Consider the following 15,496-nt stretch of genomic DNA (forward strand, 5'->3'; position numbering starts at 1 on the left):
ATGAACACACTAGGCCAGGCGTGGGGGCTCACGCCTGCAGTCCCAGCTACCTGGGAGGCTGAGGTGGGCGGATCGTGTGAGCCCAGGAATTCGAGACCAGCCTGGGCAACATGGCAAGACCCCATCTCTACAAAAAATACAAAAACTGGCCGGAACTGGGATCTGGAAGGCGGAGGGGACGCAGTAGGTCAGGGAGACCTACTGCACACTCAGGTGTGGGGCCATCAGGTCTCCCTGATCAGATGTTCCAACATGTGTATAAAGATGTGTACAACACCCAAGAGAAATGAGTGTGTACGTGCAGCAAGACAGATTCGGAAATGTTCATAACAGCTTTATGCCAGCCCCAAACTCAATCCAAACGCCCAAGAGTAGAAAGAGTCAAATGCGGCCCGTTCTTACAATGGAACGCTACCTGGGAAGGCAAAGCAATCGCTTAGCGCTACTCACGGCTGCAACAGAACAACAGTGCAGAGCAATAGCAGGCAGACGCGAGTTCGTACCACGTGTGTTAATCCATTCTCACACTGCTGTACAGAAATAGCCAAGACCGGGCAATTTATATAGAAAGGAGGTTCAATGGGCTCACGGTTCTGCAGGCTGTACAGGAAGCATGGCTGCATCTGCTTTTGGGGAAGCCTCAGGAAGCTTCCAATCATGGCGGGAGGCAAAGGGGGAGCAGGCACATCAGATGGCCACAGCGGGAGCAAGAGCCGGACAGTGGAGGTAGCACACACTGTTAAACAACTATCATGAGAACAGCACCCAGGGATGGCGCAGAACCATTCATGAGAAATCTGCCCCCATGACCCAGTCACTTCCCACCAGGCCCCGCCTCCAGCACTGGAGATTGGGGCAGGGACACACATCCAAACTAAATCACAACACAATCTCATTGACATGAAATTCCAGAACATGCAAAACTATCTATGTGTTTAAAGCCAGGTTTGGATGTTCTCTGGTGCTACTCTCATCAAAAAAGGCGGCCCACAGCGCCTCTCCCCTTGCATACACTGGCCTCAGAGGCTTGCGTCTAGTGAGCAGGCTGCCGGGGAAGTGGCAGCACCTGATCCCCAGGCCAGGCCATCAGATGACGTGGCCTCCGCTGGGCTTTCTAGCTTGAGATGCTCCCCGGAGAACCCAGCCTCACAGGCACATGGAGGTGTCCTCACCCCGGCAGCGTCCTCCGCTGGACACGAAGGAGCCGCTGGGTGGTTCCAGCTCGTGGCCATCGGGCTGCCCCGGCTAACCGACTGCAGCAGGTGAGCTCTGCCAACTGAGACCTCACAGAGCACAGGCTCGCGAGCAAAACAAACATTGCCATTATTTTCAGCCCTTACATCTTGGGGTGGCTTGGTACCTAGCAAGAGATAACTGGAGCAGGTTCATATGTGGGTCTATGTGGTGGCTGCCACATGGCCGTGTACATATAAAACAGTCATTGGGCTGTACGAGTACGGTTTGTGTACTTTTCTACCTTTAACTTATACCTCCCTAACAAAGTCTTTCAGAAAAGCCTAACTCCTGAGGCTCTGGTGTGGGCAGCTGGGTGGGCGCTGGAACTAGTCCCACACGCTGAGGTGGGAAGCTCATGGTGAAAGGGAATCCCAAGTCTGCTTGGCCATCTAAGTTTACGGTGCCTGTGAGAAAAATCAGAAGGCCAAAACCTCAGGAGAGAGAGCATGACGGAGGCGCTGCCGTTTGGGAATGGACATGATAGAGCCGTGAGAATGAGGAAGATCACCGTCGGGAATGAGTGCAGGCAGCTAAGAGGGCGCAGAGGCGTGTCTGGAGGGACTCACACCTTGTAGAGGCTGGGTAGAGAGAGCCCACGCACGCTGAGAAAGAACACAGACTTCAGCGTCACAGAGGTCACAAGAGACAAGCGGTTGGTGGGGGAGTGGGCACCGGCGAGAGAAAGTCCAAGAGGACTGGATGGATTTGACAACACGGAGATCCCTGGTGTTCTGGATGAACGCTGATTGGATGGAGTGGCAGGGGTAGAAGCAGAGGAAGAGGGACTGCACAGGGAATGGGCAAGTGAGAAAACAGACAAGGATTCTGAAAAGTTTAGCTACAAAGAGGAACAGAGAATTAGGGTTGTGGTTGGAGGGGGTGTTGGGTCAAATGAGTTTTTATTTTTATTCTTCAAGAACGGAAGCTACCAGGACATGTTTGATGAAAATAGATCCAGAGGCCGGGCGCAGTGGCTCACGCCTGTAATCCCAGCATTTTGGGAGGCCAAGGTGAGCGGATCACCTGAGGTCAGTAGTTCGAGACCAGCCTGGCCAACATGGGGAAACCCCCGTCTCTACTAAAAATACAAACATTAGCTGGGCTTGGTGACACATGCCTGTAGTTCCAGCTACTCAGGAGGCTGAGGCAGGAGAATTGCTTGAACCCGGGAGGCAGAGGTTGCAGGGAGCTGAGATCATGCTGCTGCACTCCAGCCTGGGTGACAGAGTGACTCTGTCTCAAAAAAAAAAAAAAAGAAAAGAAATAGATCCAGAAGCAAGGAAGAAATTGATCATGTCGGGTGACATTATGAGTGAAGAAGTCCTCAGAAAAGAGGAGAAACTTGCAATTCTGGCCACAGTGGAATAACTGATGCCAGTTGTAAACACCTAAAACACTGGGCAACTATTTTTAGATATCGGACAATAGGCTGTGCAGGGCTGTGACCAGAGAGAAAACAAAGAAGGTGAGCCTTACAAGTACCCTGAGTTTCTGCCTGGAGGCACTTTCACACCATGGTTCAGCAAAGGGGCCTGAGCGGAACCAGCAGTCTCACTGAATTACTAGAGCGACCAAGCCAATAGCAGAGAAAAAACAGAATCCCAGAAATATGTAATTAATCCAAAAGTCAAAACAGATGGGGTAATAGAAAACAAATAACAAGATGATAGACTTAACTCCAACCATTAAATGGAAATGGATTAAACAGACCAACTAAAGGCAGAGATTGTCAGATTGTTTAAAAGAATAAGGCTGGGCTGGGTGCCACGGCTCACACCTGTAATCCCAGCACTTTGGGAGGCTGAGGCGGGCAGATCACTTGAGGTCAGGAGTTCGAGACCAGCTTGGCCAACATGGTGAAACCTTGTCTCTACTAAATAAAAATATAAAAATTAGCTGGGCATGGTGGCACACACCTGTAGTCCCAGCTACTATGGAGGCTGAGGCAGAAGAATCGCTCGAACCTGGGAGGCGGAGGTTGCAGTGAGCCAAGATTGCACCACTGCACTTCAGCCTGGGTGACAGAGTAAGACTCTTGTCTGAAGAAAAAAAAAAAAAAAAAAAGCCGGGCACAGTGCCTCATACCTGTAATCCCAGCACTTTGGGAGGCTGAGGTGGGTGAATCACCTGAGGTCAGGAGTTTGAGATCAGACTGGCCAACATGTTGAAACCCCGTCTCTACTAAAAATAGAAAAATCAGTCGGGCGTGGTAGCGGACGCCTGTAATCCCAGCTACTCGGGAGACTGAGGCAGGAGAATCACCTGAACCTGGGAGGCAGAGGTTACAATGAGCCGAGATCGCACCATTGCACTGCAGCCTGGGTGACAAGAGCGAAACTCCATCTCAAAAAAAAAAAAAAAAAAAAAGTAAATATACAGACAGCCAGGGACAGGTGCAGTGGCTCACACCTGTAATCTAGCACTTTGGGAGGCCGAGGCGGGCGGATCACTGGAGGTCAGGAGTTCGAGACCAGCCTGGTCAACATGTGGAAACCCTGTCTCTATTAAAAATACAAAAAAATTAGACGGGTGTGGTCGTGGGCACCTGTAATCCCAGCTACTCGGGAGGCTGAGGCAGGAGAATCACTTGAACCTAGGAGGCGGAGGTTGCAGTGAGCTGAGATAGCGCCATTGCACTGCAGCCTGGGCAACAAGAGCAAAACTCCATCTCAAAAAAAGAAAAAAAAAAAAAAGAATTTAAACAAGGTCACAGAATATACGGTTCATATGCAAACTCAACCACTTTTTTTTTTTTTTTTTTTTTTTTTTGAGGCAAGGTCTCTCTCTGTTGCCCGCGCTGGAGTGCAGTGGTGGAATCATGGCTCACTGCAGCCTCAACGTCCTGGGCTCAAACTATCCTCCTGGGTCAGCCTCCTGAGTAGCTCAAACTACAGGCATGCACCACCATGCCTGGCTAATTTTTGTACTTTTTGTAGAGACGGGGTTTCGCCATGTTGCCCAGGCTGGTCTCAAACTCCTGGGCTCAAGTGATCTGCCCGCCTTAGCTTCCCAAAGCGCTGGAATCACAGGCGTGAGCCACCGTGCCCAGCATCAATTGCATTTCTGTATAATATCATGATGAACTAGAAAATCAAAGATACCATTTAGAATAGCATAAAAAACATGGACTACATCAGGAAAAACCTGACACGGGAAGTGCTGGGTGTGGCCAGCCCAGAGTAGTAACAAGACCCTGGACGCTCAAGAACCCTGAAGTGTAAGGCATCAGGAAAGCTCAAGGCTTTCGGTGCAACAAAGTCCACAAGTAGAGCCCGAGATTGCAACATACGTTTTTATTACTCAAGGACAACCTGGACTTCACCAATGCCCAGCTTCACGGGGGCATGTAGTGTGACTCACGGCTGAACACAAAATCACTGTGAAGCCTGTGCTACAGCCCTGGGCTACTTTTGGACACGCAAGAGGACACTCGGTTACATGAAACCTGACTTGCTTCTGAAGACATGTGATACATGTCTTTTCCCTGAAAATGTTTCCCTTCCCTGTCTGCCATGCTCCCAACTTTTCTGCCTTCCCGGGGCTTCTCACTGTCTGGGTAACTAGGTCTTGGGCCTAGCTAGACCTTGGGTAGTGGCCCCTCTGCCACAATCAGTGCCTGGGCCTGACGCTGAGCTTGTGGCCTCCGAAGCCTGACCTGGCTCGGAGCTCGTCTGTGGCGCCCAGGGATGGCCTGGCTTGCAGGCCACCACATTAGGCCAGCTCGCAGGTCCCCAGTAGAGCCTGAAGACACTGGCCCGAGGTTGGAGGTGGGTGCTGCTCGACTTTCTGGAGGATCTCAGAATTCTCGCTTCTTGCTAGGACTGAACCATGAGACTTACAGCCATACTTCACTTTTCCCAGGGTTTTTCTTTTTGAAACAGGGTCTTGCTCTGTCACCCAGGCTGGAATGCAGTCATACAATCATGACTCACTGCAGCCTCGACCTCCCAAGCATAAATGATCCTCCTACTTCAGCCTCCCCAGCAGCTGGGACCACAGGCGTGCGCTACCACGCCAGGCTAATTGTTTAAAAAATTTTTTGGCAGAGACAGGGTCTCATCATGTTGCCCTGGCTGGTCTTGACCTACTGGGCTCCAGCGATCCTCCTGCCTTGGCCTCCCAAAGTGCTGGGATTACAGGCGTGAGCCACCGCACCCGGCCACACTTTTCCAAATTGTAAGCAGGTAGGAGGGCCCTAGGCCTCATCGGCCCCATTGTGCAGGGTGGCCACTGTCCAAAGAGGTGGGCAAAGAGCTGCTGCCAGAGGCCTGGGCTGCAGACGCCCTGCATGGCTCTCAGGGGAGCCAGCTCCCTACTCCACACCCCTGCGCAGCAGCCCCTCTCCTCCCCTCGCGGGTCTGTGCAGCCAGCAGCCTCCCAACATGTGCCAGCCTCCTCACTGGATGATGCCAGCCTTCCTTGCCCCCAGATGCTGGCATGGAGGCAGGGTTCCACTCTGCCTGCCTATGCCCACAGAGCCTAGAACAGCAGGGCCACCGCCTTCTCTCCCCCGCGGGCATGGGCCCCCACCCCCACTGCCTGCAGAGTGCTGAGGACTCGTGCACCATGAGAACTTCTGACCATGAGAACTTTGACTTCCGGATTTGGGGGATCTGCCCAGGTGAACACATCAGCTCTGAAATTCATCACTTTCTTCGGGCCCCTGCCTGTCCTGTTCCAGGCCCAAGCCTACAGAAGGAAGAGGAAAGTCCACTTAGCAAATGGGGGAGGCTCCCCTACTGCCAGAAGCCCTGGCTCAAGGCCTGGGCCATGCTCCCTTATCTCCTGGGGCGTTCGTGGGAATTGAGGGTTTTTGTTTGTTTGTTCGTTTGTTTTTGAGACAGGGTCTAACTCTGTCTCCCAGGCTGGAGTGCAGTGGCTTGATCACAGCTCACTGTAGCCTCCACCTCCTGGGCTCAAGTGATCCTCCCATCTTGGCCTCCAAAAGTGCTGGTATTATAGGCATGAGCCACCTCGCCCAGCTGAGGGTTCCTAAGCAGTGGTTCTTCAAATAGTACCTGGGATGGAAAATTCCTGCTGGGGCTTCCTATTTCCTGAAAGCACAGAGTGGGGCAGGCACCCTTGGGCTAAAGGAGGTGCTACTGTCAGGAGGCGAGGGAGGGAGTGGGCCAGGGTCTTACTAAGGGAGGCATGTGGGGCCGGCTGGGCTTCTAGAGGTCGCCAGAGCCAGTGGCCTGCCCGGCTGCCCCACGCCCTCAGCGCAGTCGGGACAGACACTCTGCTCTTTGGGGCTGACACGGATGCGCCTGAGCACCCCAGAGGCCAGCCTGGGCGGCAGCACCTGGGAGGGAGCTGGACGACAGCAGCTGCAGGCTGTCCAGGGCCCCATCCTCGTACAGGGCCAGCTTCTGGACCATCTTCTGTCGGGCAGGGTTGATGATAATCTGCGGTGGCTCTGACGACGATGATGCAGAGCTGCCAAGGGCCAGTCCTGGGGTGGAGATGGCACTCCCTTAGCCTCATGCTGCGTCTCCCCAGCCCCCAGCCTAGCACCCTGCCTCCCTGGCCTCAGGCCTGAATTCCTCAGAGAAGTCCAAGGGCAGGGCCCAGCTCTCAGGCTACCAGACAGAGCCCTCCTTGTTCCCAGCCTTCAGGAATGGGGTGGGGGGAGGGCTGGAGAGCAAGCTCCACCTGGGAAGGATGTGGCCTGGGGAGGGGAAACCAGGGTTGCTAAGGACACAGTGAGCTGAACATTTGGCCCTGGTTCTCTTCTAGAAGGCTGGGGTGGGGACTTACAGGGGCTTTGGCCCAAAGAGGCCTTGGTCCCTCTCCTGGGAACCCGTCTCCCCAGCTACCTTCCACGGCTGTGGGCCGGGATCCTGGGCCACTCCCCCAGCTCGATTCTCCCGCCGTGTCCCCCTGAGGACAGCCGGCCTCCCTGAGGGGTGCTGGGTCCAGAGGGCAGCTTGGAGTCAAGTGCCAGGAGCGCAGGGCAGCAGAGAGGCCGCCTAGGCTCTCGTCACTCTCCACGGGCTGGTTGGGGCCTCTCTGGAGCTGCTCTGCTGCCTGGGCACTGGCTCCTGATGGCGCTGCCAGGGGCTGCCATGGAGCAGCCCCACTGTGGGCACTGCCAGTGCTGGACACGTAGGAGTTCTCCTGCGGGGAAGGGGGGATGCAGCTGGCGGCCTCCGAATGCCCGGGCACCCCCGCCACCACTGCCTGCAGCTTCTCTAGCCTCTCGTACACCTGCAAGTGGAAAAGAGGGACTCTCAGGGTGAGATGGCAGCCCTGGCCGGTCACCCCGTGGGCAAACCACAGGGCTGCTCCAGGCCGTCCGTGACTTGCCCCGGGGCTCTAAAATGACATACCCTGCAGCTGGGAACGCTCTGCCCCTCGCCCCTCTGTTCCCATCACAGGGAGTGCTGAGAAGCGTGGCTGCCAAAAGCAAGGACTGAGAATGGCCTCGTTCTTTTCTACAAAATGAATCTCACTGCCCCGCTGCCCTCAAACGGGGCCTCTCCATTTTCAACTGTCACCAGAGGAGAAGAGGTGGGGTACTAGGGAGGGGACAGAAAAAGGCAGATGCAGTAGTGCAGTGCGCCCAGCAGGGGGCGCGGCAGAAGCTCTTTCCTTCTCTCTATGTGAAGGGGGTCGGAGCTGGGCTCCGCAAAGCAGGACTGCCCGGGGCCCCTCAGTTCAGAGGGGCGCTGCCCCAAACAGAACCAAAGGGCAAGCAAGGAATGTGTGGAGACTCCAGAGAGACCTAGCAGGTGCTGAGATGGGGTCACTACAGAGCAAGGCCTGGAATGCGGGCTTTCTATCTGGCCACCCCGTCCCAGTGGGCAGCTGGCTACCTGGGTCATAGGAGGCCTCCTTTTGGCCCGGCGGTGCAGGCAGCAGCAGGCCAGCTGGCCCAGGCCCAGGCCCAGCTCAGGTGGGCAGGGCCCGGGCCTGGGGTCCAGGTGCTTCTTGTAGATCTGCATGGCGATGGGAGCAGCCCAGGCATCTGCAGCCAGACCTGCGTGCAGTGTGCTCTGGGTGCTTCTCAAAGCCACTCCAGCCTCCTCAGCCTCCTCTTCCACCAGGTCTTTCTGTGGGATAAATACTGTCAGTATGGCTACCAGGTGGCCACACCTGCAGCTGCAGTCCTCAGGTCCTTGTCACTCAATCGTATGGGTTTTGATAAAAAAAAAAAAGAGAGAGAGAGAGATGGGGTCTCGCTTTGTTGGCCTGGCTGGTCTCCAAGTAGGCTCAAGTGATCCTCCCGCCTCAGCCTCCCAAAGTGCTGGGGTTACAGGTGTGAGACACTGTGCCACAGCTCGTGGTCTTTCTACAACTTACTTTTTTTTGAGACAGGGACTCGTTCTGTCACCCAGGCTGGAGTGCAGTGGTGCAATCATGGCTCAGTGCAGCCTCAACCTCCCAGGCTCAAGTGATCCTCCCACCTCGGCCTCCCGAGCAGCTGGGATTACAGGTGTGTACCACCATGCCTATCTTGCTATGTTGCCCAGGCTGGTCTCCAACTCCCAGGCTCAAGCGATCCTCCTGCCTCAGATTCCCGAGTAGCTTCTAGAGATTTATTAAACACCTACTGTGGGCCAGTGGTGCTCTGGGCCCTAGGGATACAGGAACAAACAGAACCCTGGGACCTGGTTTGACAGAGCTGACTTCCTGGTGGGGGAGAGCCCCATGGAGCTGGGGTCTGAAGGCAGGAAGTAGCCTGAGAGGGCAGAGCCGAGAAGGAAAGCGCCCCACAGAGAGGTGCCCCACAGACAAAGAGGTACCCCAGAGAGAGAGGTGCCCCACAGAGAGGCGCCCCCGGGGTGGAAACAGGATCGGAGGCCATCTCCAGTTCTGAAATCAGACAGACCGGGACGAACCACCTGGGTGGGCGGTGGCTTTTCTCGCAGAGCGAACGGCACATACTAAGGCTGTGAAGCAGGCAGCAGGGAGTGCCCTGAGTCCCAGGGACCTGGGGCGTTGGGGGGTCAACCACATAAGGGACTGGGCCTTCACCGCAAGAGCAGAGAAAAGGCAAAGGGGCCTTTGAAAAGAGCACTTTGGCTGCAGGGTGCGGAGCAAGTGGGGAAGTCCAAGGACCCCCAAGGAGCCTGGTGCGCTTCTTCAGCAGGATGCATGGATGGACGGACGGGGAAGGGAAAGGAAGGAGGGCTCAAGCCCGGCTCCTGGGTTCTCAGCGGGGCTGAATCCTGACGGAGACCCCACAGCACACAGGAACCGCCCCAAACGAGAGGAGAAGCAGTGAAGCAATTACTGGCTGAGCACATTCTGTGAAGTCTGTTTTGCATATGGGAAAACAGGCCCACAGGGGAGCAGGAATATGCTGGAAGGCCACTGTCAGGCTGGGGCTAAAACCCAGGTCTCTAGTCTCCTGGCCCCACCACAGTCCACGGTGAGGCAGACTGAGTGGAGTAAGACCGTGAGGCAGCTCAGGCTGCCCTGCACGGTGCGGAGAGCTCAGCTGCAGCCTGCTGGGGCCCAGGAGGTTCCTCGGGGCCTGCTTCTTCTCTACCACCACCTTTCTCCGGCCAGAGTCCTCTGAGTTCCACTGCAGCTTGGGTCTCAGTGCCCTGGGACCACCCTTCCCCCTGCCCCCAGCCCAGGTGGGGTCTGTACAAGGCCCATAGTGTCTGCAGGACAGACAGGTTTGTCCTCGGCAAGGTAAACAAAGTTGTTTGGGGCCCTGCCTACTTTCAAAAATGAGGCCACTGTGGCAGCAGAGGCATCCATGGGCACTGCGCCCCAGTTATCCCCGCCACTGGGGCTGTGCCTGCTGGCTGCCAGCAGCTGTGTGTCCCTCCTGGCCCTGCCTCAAGGGGCTCACCAGATACTTGGTCCTGGCACCGTGCGTCTTCACAGCCCTCTGACCAGCCAAGGTCTCTAGCACTACCTGGAGAGAGGGAAGAGGGAGAGCATGACAGTGGCCTTGGCAGGGAAGAGGCCTCTGGTGTGGACATGGATTGGGCCTGACAAGGGTGTGGACAAAGGCAGAGCCAGATGTTATGGGACTGAAGCTCGGGCAACTCGGAGAGCCCACACTTGAAGACAAATTACAAACACACAGTTAGGTGCAGGGTGAGGAGGAGAGCCTCGGAGGGAGGGGGACCCTGGAGCTGCAGCCTCCTGGGGTCTTGGCAGATGGCCCCTGGCCTGCAGTGCACTCTGCAGCCCCCGCCTCTGCCTGCCTGTGGCTTCTCCTCCTCTGAGCCAGCAGAGGGGTCAGTGGCTCACCACCCCAAAGCTGAAGGTGTCCGTGTCCACCGCCAGCCTTCCCGTCTTGATGTACTCCTCGGGCAGGTAGGCCAGGGTGCCCCGCACTGTCTGTGTCCGGGCCACCATGCTGCTCTGGCTGGGGCTGGACCCGGCAAAGCGGCTGAACCGGGCCAGGCCAAAGTCTCCCAGCTTGGGTGTCAGCCTCTCATCCAGAAGGACGTTGGAACTTGGGGAGGGAAGACAGTGGCATCAGCCCGGTCCTAGCTCCTACACCTGCCCGGCTTAGATAAGGCTGGACTCGAGGCTGCCAGCCCGGTGCCTTGCCCACAGAAAGCGCTGGCACGGCCCTGAGCGCTCCAGCTGCCTGGGGGCCTCTGCTCATCAGTAGGGCCCATCCTTGGCCCGTTCCCACACCTGTGCGATGCCGGGGTGTTGAGGTCCCAGGCCGTGCCTGATCCCCACATTGATAGGACGGGGCCCCCCTTGCTGCAGGCCCTGCCCCGGCAGTTCTCAAGGGCCCCTCCTCACCTCTTGATGTCTCCATGGATGAGGCTGGGGCTGTCCTGATGTAGAAACTGAATTGCCCGGGCTGTACCCAGAAGGATGTCCAGTCGCTGAGGCCAGGAGAGAGGTGGGCAGGCCTGGGTCTGGGGTGGCAAAGGGGGACAGGGGAGGTTGCTGGATGGCCGTTCCTTGATCCCAACCATCCTTCTACCTGTCACCGTGCAGCCTGGAACAGCCACTTCAGTCTCTAGGCCTCAGTTTCCCCCTTCTGGAAAACGAGGAGCAAAGTCTCCGTGACCTGCACTTCTTAAGCAATGGCTGGGGACACGTTCAATAGAATCTGCTGGGCTTCGGCTCCCAGGGCTCATCCCTTTGTCCCTGGTGGTCGGGAAGTCCTTGAAGGCATTCTTCCCGCTCTCCCCAAACGCAGCATGCAGGAGGCGGCAAGGGGGCCCTCCCTCAGCTGTAGGTGGTCCAGCTGGTAGCCCCAGACCCCCTCGCCTCCGGGGCTTGCTGATGAGACCCTCCAGCTACGCTGCTTGCAAAGGGGAGAGGCCTGGGAAAGAGCTCTATAGAAAACATTGGGTCGGGCCAGGCGTGGTGGCTCACGCCTGTAATCCCAGCACTTTGGGAGGCTGAGGCGCGCAGACCACCTGGGGTCAGGAGTTCGAGACTAGCCTGGCCAATGTGGCAAAACCTCATCTCTACTAAAAATACAAAAATTAGGCAGGTGTGGTGGTGCATGCCTGTAGTCCCAGCTACTCGGGAGGCTACGGCAGGAGGATCGCCTGAACCCGGGAGGTGGAGGTTGTGGTGAGCTGAGATCACACCACTGCACTCCAGCCTGGATGACAGAGCAAGACTCCACCTCAAAAAAAAAAAAAAAAAAAAGTGACCCCACCGTGGGCCAAATCCTGAGCCGGGTGCTGCTGGGGAGCTGGAAGTGCAGGCCTGGCCTGCTGGCAGGACCCACTCACACAGGCTGAAAGCCCTAGGCCCCGCGCCCGGCTCCAGCCAGGTGTCAGGAGTGCTTTGGGTCCTGGGAAGCGTGCCGGGCCAGGTGAGCCTACCTGGCAGTGGAGACGGTCCTCCAGGGAGCCGTTGGGCAGGAAGCCGTACACCAGGCAGTAGAAGCCGTTCTGAGCACAGTAGCCAGCAAAGTCCACAATGTTTGGGTGACGAAACCTGTTTGCAAAAGGGGAGCACTTTCCATCAGGCCAGACTGGGTGGGCAGCCCTGGCTGGGGCCTCAGCTCGCCCGGGCCTGCCAGGCCTCAGGTGCCCAAGGGAGCCAGGTCCTGTGGTGTGCGGTCTGAAGCCCCACGGGACCTGGTGTGGCTCCCCCTCTGGCCTCACCTGGACAGCTGCTCCACCTCGGTCAGGAAGCTCTGCTTCACTGCAGTCCACTCCAGGTCAGCGTCCTGCAGCCCCCAGGGTGCGGTGGGGGAAGGGGCAGGGAAGACGGGCAGCGTGAGGCTCTCGAAGCAAAGGCCTTCGGGCCACCAGTGCCACCTACCCGAGGCCCAGAACCACCAAGGGGCCAGGGACCCTACGCCAGAATGAGGGCTGAAGGAGTTGTGTGGGGAAGCGAGGAGGAAAGGCTGGAGAAGTGGTGAGGGTTATCTGATGGCCTTCCAGGGTCCCTGCCAGGGTGCGACACTCACCTCCTTCAGCCTCTTCACAGCATACACCGTGTTCCTCATCACCGCCCGGTACACGCACCCAAAGCCACCCTCCCCGATCTTGAGCTCCTCTGAGAAGTTGTGGGTGCCCCGGGAAATCTCACAGAGGGGCCAGCAAAACGGAGAGGGGCGGGCTCCCTGCAGGAGGGACACTGAGCTCTCTGGGCCTGGCTGTGGGAAGAGAGCCTGGATCAGGTGGGGTCCCTGTCTCTTCCCTTCTGCCCAAGGCTCCAGGCTCTCCCCGCCACAGCTGCCTCCCAGCTGACCCAGCTTGGCTGACTGGGGCTCTGCGGTACATCAAAGGCTGAATTCCTTCCTCCTTGTCTCGAATCTTCCCTGGGGGGCAGGGGACACCTACCTTGGTAGAGGAAGGGGCTGGAGATGGCGGTGGAGGCCACAGGGAAGCAGGGCTTGGGACCAGGCCGAGCTCAGGCCCTGAATGGGTCTGGGAGCCTGGAAAAGCTTCATAAAGACACCAGTGAGAGGCAGGCAGAGACCAGCTAGCAGGGTCTACAGCCGTGGCCATGGTCAAGGTGGGCTCTTCTTTGGGTCCACCGAGCCTAACAACCGGGCCCTCTTACCTGGGGAGAGGAGGGTGGAGGCTGAGGATGGCAACTTCCGGGGGCTCCAGGCCTCGGCCTCGGCGGGTGCAGGGATGCTGCTGGGCCTCGGGGCAGTGGTGCTTGGGGACGGAAGCAGGGCGGGAGGGTGCCCTGGGACGCCAAGGAAGGAAAGGAAGGTTGAGGCCCGGGTGGGGGAGCCCCGTGGGGCCCGCCGGCCTCCCAGCCGTGGGGTGCCCGGAGTCCCGCGCTCACAGGCTGTGATGATGTCCCGCGCACGGAGCAGCTGCAGGTGCGTGAGGATGTGCACGAGGTCGGCCACACGGGCGTTGCGGTTGATCCAGGGCCACAGGACGCTGGCCGTGCGCTGCCCGGAGCGCTCGCACAGCCGCAGCTCGGTCTGGTCGCGCACGATCAGGGCGGCTGCGGGGCGGGGGGCGTCAGGCGTCGGCGCCAGGAGCCCGCGCGCCTCCCGCCCCCCGGCAGCCCGCCGCCACCCACCGAACTGGCACCAGTCGGCGGGCTCCAGGGCGTCCATCACTTTGTAGAAGCGGCACATGACCCAGGGCGGCACCTCGTACAAGAAGTGCTGGGCGCCGGGGGCTGCGGGCTCCCCCGGGCCCGGCCCCCCGGCCATGGCCGCCGCCGCCGGGCCGGGACCTGCCGGGGCCTCTCAGGGCCGCGGCGGGCGCGGGCCTGGGCCGGCCGGGTCCGCGGACACTGACTCACTTCCCCTTCGAGCCGGCCTCGTGCGACGCCCGGCGGGGCGGAAGGGGCGGTGCCCGGGCCCGCCGCCATCTTGCGCGCCGCGGCCGCGCGCTGGGCCACACGGGGGCGCCCCGCGCCGGGGAGGGCCCGGGTCCCGGCGGGTTCCGCGAGCGGCGATCGGCCTCCCGGGCTCGCCCGGGCGGGGCTCTGGAGGACGAACGGCGGCTACCGGCGTTGGGGACAGAGGGCAGGGCGGAGGCCCGGGCTGCTCGGAAAGGGGCCGGGGCCGGGCCTGCCGAAAGCTCCTGGGCGGCCCTGCCGGAGCCCTGCTCTCCACTGCGGCCTGCAGGGCTGTTACCAGGAGCCCTGCCTGCCCGCCCCACGTCTAGCCCCCTGCACACGGCAGCAGCCTTGAGCCATTCAGTCTCCTTAGGTGTCCTGAAATATGCCAAGAACGCTGCCCGCCACAGCCGTTGAGTGTATGCGTTGCTGCTGCCCCAGCCCTCATTTGGCAAGGGTGAGCTCAGGCAGCTGTGGTGAAGGCTTCCTGAGCCCGCCGGCAGAGCTCCTGCCACCCCGTACCTGTCCCCTCCTGGGCATCGTCCTTGATTACTTGTCTGGACCGCCACCCCCGGTCCCCGCCCTGAGATGGGGAAGACCCCACAAGCAGCAACGCAGACTTACTCTTTTGTTTCTCCAGCTGGATGTCTCCTCCAGCGACAGTTCCCCTTGCCCTCTTGATCCTGACAGCGAAGGGGTTCCCCACCCCTAGCCCTACAGACTTAGGACTTTTCCTAGAAACGAGAAGTGCCCAAGGCCCACAGCTGGCCCCTGTTGGAGTCTCTTTCCTGAAGCCACCACCACTGTGGCCACTCCCAAGGAAGATGCCAACCATACCATGAAACCCATGGCTTCTCACGGGACAGACTTTACTGAGATGTACCAACTCAAGTATCTGAAATGACTATGCACACCCATGCTAACCTCCACGGGGGGACTTGGTCCTACTTACACACAAAGGCCCATCAGCTCACGGAACAGGGCTGGCATACGAGATGCTCAATGCATACAAGTTGACTTTTCAACCCTGGGATCTACCTTTCAAGGCCAGGCCTTCCGAGGGTACCTTCTAGCATGTGCATGTGAAGCTGGACTCCTTTGAGCAGTTGTCTCCTCCAGCCCCTTACCAACCTGGTGAGGCTGCTCCTGAGAGCCAAGGAAGCCAGTAACAAGGGGGCCCCCTTTGGGCAAACCCCTCAGCCTGCCCTTGCCTGGTCAGAGAACCAGGTTAGCAGTCAACAGAGGGCACGTGAGGGTCCTGGCCAGAATGAGACACAGGAGGAGCCACAGCCTGCGGGGGTGGGGGTGTCCAAAAGCACCACAGCACATCCAGACCTAGGGGGTGCCCCTACCATACGGGTCTGGAGCAGGGAGGTTGTGCTGCAGGCTGACTCATGCCAGGCCCTTCCCGTCACACGCTGGAGCAGTGTGCCTGGAGAGCACTGGCTTGGAAGAAGCTGAGGGGCCAGCGAGGCCAGCATATGGAGGAGGCTTCCCTTGGCCGCTCGTGGCAGGCCTGAAGGCAGCTACCTGTGTCCAGGGACAGCCAGAT

At 58.6% G+C, this 15,496-nt stretch overlaps 1 protein-coding gene and 1 non-coding gene across 4 annotated transcripts; both read right to left on the reverse strand.

The window, feature by feature from the left end:
• Positions 1–4,514: 4,514 nt before the first annotated feature.
• IRAK1 (interleukin 1 receptor associated kinase 1) lies at positions 4,515–13,909 on the reverse strand. Of its 3 annotated transcripts, none has more exons than XM_054676309.1 (14): positions 13,678–13,909; positions 13,432–13,599; positions 13,198–13,329; positions 12,975–13,078; positions 12,599–12,787; positions 12,291–12,355; positions 12,006–12,120; positions 10,960–11,078; positions 10,450–10,657; positions 10,043–10,108; positions 8,052–8,288; positions 7,053–7,443; positions 6,539–6,688; positions 4,515–5,925 (listed from the first exon to the last, which is right to left on the reverse strand). In XM_054676309.1, exons 1-14 carry the CDS (start codon positions 13,811–13,813, stop codon positions 5,867–5,869), a joined length of 2,139 nt encoding a protein of 712 aa, XP_054532284.1. In that variant the 5' UTR covers positions 13,814–13,909; the 3' UTR covers positions 4,515–5,866. The 3 variants fall into 3 exon arrangements, with proteins under 3 accessions (XP_054532284.1, XP_054532286.1, XP_054532285.1); XM_054676311.1 differs by having other exon boundaries at positions 7,053–7,353; positions 13,678–13,904; XM_054676310.2 differs by having other exon boundaries at positions 7,053–7,353; positions 13,432–13,898.
• Positions 13,910–13,920: 11 nt separating this feature from the next.
• MIR718 (microRNA mir-718) lies at positions 13,921–13,996 on the reverse strand. Its single transcript, NR_130454.1, has one exon. It is a non-coding gene; the product is annotated as a microRNA mir-718 (primary transcript).
• Between the last annotated feature and the right edge of the window lie 1,500 nt (positions 13,997–15,496).

Source organism: Pan troglodytes, chromosome X, assembly GCF_028858775.2.
Source record: "Pan troglodytes isolate AG18354 chromosome X, NHGRI_mPanTro3-v2.0_pri, whole genome shotgun sequence".
Lineage (NCBI taxonomy): Eukaryota > Metazoa > Chordata > Mammalia > Primates > Hominidae > Pan > Pan troglodytes.

Coding starts and splice junctions, on each gene's coding strand:
- IRAK1 (XM_054676309.1), bottom strand. CDS start 13,813: ATGGCCGGGGGGCCGGGCCCGGGGGAGCCCGCAGCCCCCGGCGCCCAG. Junction 11,079..12,005: donor AGGACCGTCTCCACTGCCAG/GTAGGCTCACCT, acceptor TTGCCACCCCAG/ACCCAGGCCTGCCCACCTCT. Junction 8,289..10,042: donor GTGCCAGGACCAAGTATCTG/GTGAGCCCCTTG, acceptor TTTATCCCACAG/AAAGACCTGGTGGAAGAGGA.